General features: G+C 60.5%; 1 protein-coding gene across 2 annotated transcripts in view; it reads right to left on the reverse strand.

The window, feature by feature from the left end:
- Window positions 1–403: 403 nt before the first annotated feature.
- Window positions 404–4,939, reverse strand: part of PNKP (polynucleotide kinase 3'-phosphatase) — a 6,913-nt gene continuing 2,377 nt past the window's right edge. For both annotated transcript variants that reach the window (XM_025366621.1, XM_025366620.1), the window contains 14 exons: window positions 4,333–4,632; window positions 3,556–3,635; window positions 3,411–3,468; window positions 3,196–3,303; window positions 2,899–2,970; window positions 1,895–1,943; window positions 1,743–1,813; window positions 1,576–1,668; window positions 1,396–1,492; window positions 1,261–1,322; window positions 992–1,101; window positions 828–915; window positions 648–709; window positions 404–565 (listed from right to left, as the gene is read on the reverse strand). In XM_025366621.1, coding sequence (XP_025222406.1) covers window positions 448–565; window positions 648–709; window positions 828–915; window positions 992–1,101; window positions 1,261–1,322; window positions 1,396–1,492; window positions 1,576–1,668; window positions 1,743–1,813; window positions 1,895–1,943; window positions 2,899–2,970; window positions 3,196–3,303; window positions 3,411–3,468; window positions 3,556–3,635; window positions 4,333–4,632 — 1,368 coding nt within the window. In that variant the 3' untranslated portion in view covers window positions 404–447. The remainder of the gene's footprint in view (window positions 566–647; window positions 710–827; window positions 916–991; window positions 1,102–1,260; window positions 1,323–1,395; window positions 1,493–1,575; window positions 1,669–1,742; window positions 1,814–1,894; window positions 1,944–2,898; window positions 2,971–3,195; window positions 3,304–3,410; window positions 3,469–3,555; window positions 3,636–4,332; window positions 4,633–4,939) is intronic.

The following is a 4,939-nucleotide window of genomic DNA, read 5'->3' on the forward strand; positions in this document are numbered from 1 at the left end:
CCTGCCCCCTCTACTCACTGCCCCATGCCTGGCAGCCCCTTAGCCATAAGGTGGCCCAGCAGGCCTGGACAGCCTGGATACTCACTGGCTCTCGGCTGCCCACACCCTCTTTCCCAGCAATCTCCAGATCCACAGGCCCTGGGTTCAAGTTCAGGGGTCACACCTGGCCTTGAGTGAGCCTCTGGGTTGGGGCTTGTGGGCTCACCAGCTGGCTCTCAGGCAGCCAGGCAGCGCCCTGCCCTGTGCATTCCCTGGCTAACATGCCCATGCCAGGTCCCAGCAAAGCTGCAATCCCTTCTGTAAGACCCCACCTTCTGTTACCGGAAAATGTCCCTAAAGCCTCCATCCATGTGAAAAGCTGCCAGGCCTGGAGCCCCTCCTCCCAGCAAAATGCCGGCCAAGCTCAAGGAGAAACAACATTTATTGTGGAAGGGAGCTGGGCGGGGCTCAGCCCTCGGAGAACTGGCAGTACAGCCGCTCCAGCCTCGGCTCCAGGCACAGCCGGAACGGGATCTCCAGGATGGCAGAGAAGCCTTCGGCCAGCGTCGGGGCCTCGAACTGCTTCCTGGCAGTGGTGGGAACAGTGAGGGACAGCCTGGCTCACGTGGCCCAGCCAGCGCCCCTCCCCCTGCCGTCCCCAACAGTACCTGTAGCCATACATGACCATGTCTGATACGGGGACATGAGAGGAGTCCGTCATCTCTCGAAACTGTGGGGATATCAGAAGGGGCGAAAGGCCCAGGGGTCAGGGGAGGGAGGGGGCACCTGGGGGTGAGGAGGGGGGTCGGGGTGCATCCCCGGGGGGTGACCGGGCCTAGCGGGCTCACCCGGTTGTTGTGGCGCGCCTGCTCCAGAGTGGCGGTGAAGAGGAAGCAGCGGCAGGGGAAGCCCGCGGCTCGGGCGCACTGGACGTACCTGTGGGGGAAGGAGCTGGATGTGCAGGCCACCCCCGCCGCAGGCCCAGCTCACCCTACCGCAGGCTCCCCGCTACCTGGCGCGGCTCGCAGAGTCCGGGTTTGTGTTGTCGATGGCGACCCGTTTCCCTTGCTTCAGGGCTGTCTCACACGCGGTCACACAGCGCTGCCAGGAGCCTAGCGTGTCCTGGGGACACGAGAGGTCACAAACGGATCCGGAGACCCGAGGGGAGAGAAGACCCAGAGCGGGGTCGGGGAGGCAGTGATGGAGGGAAGCCGCCCCAAACTAGTTGAGCGGTGGAGATGGGAACTGAATAGATTCGGGGCGGCCAAAGCCTAGTCATACCCTGTTCACATGGACGTATCCGGCCGACACGAGGTGCTTCTTGAGAAAGGTGGACTTCCCGGCTGTGTGGGGGGCAATGTCGGTGGGTGGCCTAGGACCCCGGAGGGGCTCAGGGCACAGGGGCAGGGCACTCACCCCCAGGGAATCCCACCGCGACAACCACCTCCGGGCTAGAGCTCAGGAGGGCCCTGGACTCGGGGAGGCAGAGAGGTCCTGAGCGGGAGAGAGTCCTCTGCGAGGGGAGGGGCACACGCGTGAGACGCTGTCCCCGTCTCCGGGAGCCCTCCCGCTCCCACCCCCACCCCAGGGCCTCACCGGGTCAAAGGCTGGGGGCTCAAAGCCGGCTGCTGGCCACTTCAGGAAGAACTCCTCAGGCGTGGCGAAGGGCAGGCCAAGGTTGAGGGCAAACTAGGGGTTGAGAACGGACATCAGACACAGGCCCGGATCGGGCTCGGGCGCGGGGCAGCGGGCAGGGGCCTCACCAGGCGATCTGCGCAGGAGAAGTCTTTCTTCTTCCGCCCTGGGGCCCAGTTGGCCGGGCGTCCGGCTGCGTCTGGAACACACGGGACACACTGTCCCCACCAGCTCGGAGGGAGGGGTCCCAGCCCACCCTCAGCAGCCTCCAGGCCCTTACCTCCCACAAAGATGCTGTCCCGGATGGAGATGGGCGCGCCCTCGTTGGCCTGCGGGAGATGGCAGTGAGGAGGCCCTTCCCATAACTGTCCCGCCGCAGCAGCAGCGGGTCCCTGGGGCTGCTTCGCCTGGTCTATGCCGCGCATCAGGCCTCATCCTCCAACTTTCCATGTCCCCACCATCCAGCCACTTTGCACCATGCTCCTGGCCCTGTGGTCTCTCCACGCAGCCCCCTCCCTCCAGGCCTCCCGGCTTCCGCCTCCGCCGGTTCCCTACGCAGCCACCAGAGGGCGCCCGCTCTGCCTCAGCTCCAGCCTCCTGGGGGCCGGCGCCTCCCAGGCTCCCCCTCCCGCAGGGCAAAAGCGGGGCCCTCCCTGTGGCCCTGCCCTCTCCCCTCCCTCGCTTAGGGCCAGCCACATGGGCCTCCCTGTCCCTAACTAGCCCAGGCTAGGGGCTGCCTCAGGGCCTTTGCACTTGCTGTCACTCCTGTGGGGGGGGGACCACTTTCCCCAGGTGTCCACGTGGCTCCCTCCTTCCTCTGTCTTAGGCCTTTTCCTCGGATGTCACCTCCTCAGAGGTCATCCGTGCCCACCACAGCTGAAACGATGCCTGCTTTCTCCACCTCCCTCCCTCCCACTGTTTTACACGCCAGTCTGCCCATCCGCCCAGAGTCATGGCCCTCGCCGTGCGGGCCCCGCTGGAGCAGGCTGTGCCGCTCACCACTATCTTCAGCTCAAGAACGTGCTAAACTTCAGAACAAATGCACACACAAACGAATGAAGGAAGGAATGAACAGCTTCTCTCTCTACTACTCTGATTTAGAAAGTTTAAGAGCATTGGTCTCGTAAACCAACATCTAAGATGTGACAGCAAAAAAACAGAAGGCAGGTCCGAGGGAGGACAGGAGGAGTAAGGAGGCTCGGACCTGGCCGGAGAGCGGGGAGCCCAGGAGTGAGGGGCTGGAGCGAGGAAAAGGAGGGAAGCCGGGCAGACTGCGAGACTCACCTGCTCCTGCAGATGGTCCCACATGCCTGTCACTGGCTTCCGGTACAAGCCTGCGTGCGTGGCCACCAGCACCTGTGGATGGGAGGGGGCCACCAGCCTCAGCTCCTCCTCAAGCACCTACTGGATGCTACCCCAGCCCTCACCCAGCCAAGCAGAGCTACAGAATTTGTAGCTGATGATGGGTTCTTATCAGCATCACACCGCCTGAGGCCTCTGCCCCACTTATGCTGAAGTCTGAAGCCCTCTCTCTGGATCTCTGTGCCCCCACATAGCTCCCAGCCTCCCTTCCAGCCATACCTGGAAGGGGACCCCCAGCTTCTCCACCACAGCCTCCACCTTGGCCTTGAACTCTTCGGCTGGCAGCTTCCCGCGCCCGATGCTCATCTGGTTGGTGAAGATCACCAGCTGGGGAGCAGAGAGTGTCACGAGGCGCCTGCTCACCAGGACCTTGGTCTGACCTGAGGTCGGACCGCCACCTGCACGCACCCATGCAGACAGGCTGCTGCACATACCTTGTAGCCCTCGGCTTCCAGCTCCCGGAGCTTACGCGGAATCTCTGGGTACAAGATCCTAGGGCAGGTAGGAAGCGGGAGGGGTGACCCGGGGCCAGAGGTGGACTCCAGGCCTCACTCACTCCCTTGTTTTGCCTCTTATCACCTCCAGTCACTGGGGCCAGTGGGAAAGACCTTCCCAGAGCGTGTGGTGATGAGGGTCCCGTCCAGATCAAAGCCAGCCACCTGGTGTCACCAAGGAAAGAGGAACAGCAGCACTGTGATACCTCTGACCCTCTCCACTCACAGGCTGACTCACACCAACCCTGCCATCTCACAGATGGGGAAACCAAGTCACAGAACACCCCCATGTCAAGCATCCGTGAAGCCTCTGAGTGCGGCCCGACATCTTAACCTTACTGTCTCCTGTTACTCCTTATGACCCCGGCCCCAGGATTACAGTCTTTAAAATGGGGGTTAATGTCTTACCCAGCCTCCTTCCTCCCCTGGCCTTCTCCACCTTGGTGGGCTGCTAATCGTGAAAATAAAAACAGGAGCAAAGCTTTGGGTGCTAACTGCATGTCAGGGACTATGCCACGTGCTTTTTATGGATTCAGCATCGTAGAGACGAGAGACATGGGACTCAGAATGTGGTGGTAACAGCATTTGAACACAAGTCTCTCTGGACCTAAAAAATACTCATCATAATAGCTCCTACTGAGACGGTCATGGTCATTGCTGATGACTGGGTGGTCACCGTGGGACATGCAGGAGCTGACATACATCATTTTCCCCACTGCTTACAAGGAACCCTGCGTTTATCATTAGGCCCATTTCTCAGAAAAGTAAATAGAGGCTAAAAAGAAGTTGAGAGAGCACACAACAAACCTGGGATTGGGTCCCAGTCTGTGGCGGCTCCCTCAGCCCTCGGCGTAGTCCTCACCTTGCCCTGGGGTTTCACCCCAGCTGCGGTGAACACTAGCAGCTTCTCCAAGTTCTCCCAGCCGGGGTTTGACTTCCGCATACACTTCTTGGGAGGCTCAGCATCTCTCTTCTCGTCTTGGGACACCGGAGGGGTGCCAGGTGGAGTATCTGGCTGGGATTCTGGTGTGCGGATCTCTTCCCAGCGCAGGGTCAGTGGGTGGAGGCCATTGACCAAATACAGTGTGTCCCCCACCCCCAGAGAGCCTTCCAATCCCGGCTTCAACTCCTGGGTCCCGGCAGTTGAGGGGTTAACTCCCAGCTGCAGAAAGAGGGAGGAGCTGAGACTGGTTCCGCCCCGACCGGGAGCCTCCTCCAATCAACTACAGAGCGGAAAGATCTGCCTTTCACCACTAATCAGATCCTTAGGCCTCACCGCTTCACTTTCGAACGGGCTTTGGAACGGTTAAGCGTTTTCAGCCTTATCCAATTTCTTCCTTCCTTCCTTCCTTCCTTCCTTCCTTCCGTCCGTCCGTCCTTCCTTTTCTTCCTTTCCCTTTCCTTCCTTCCTTCCTCTCTCCCTCCCTCCCTTTCTTTTTTTTTTTTTTTTTTTTTTTTTTTTTTTTTTT

Source organism: Theropithecus gelada, chromosome 19 (genome assembly GCF_003255815.1).
Source record: "Theropithecus gelada isolate Dixy chromosome 19, Tgel_1.0, whole genome shotgun sequence".
NCBI classification, from domain to species: Eukaryota; Metazoa; Chordata; class Mammalia; order Primates; family Cercopithecidae; genus Theropithecus; species Theropithecus gelada.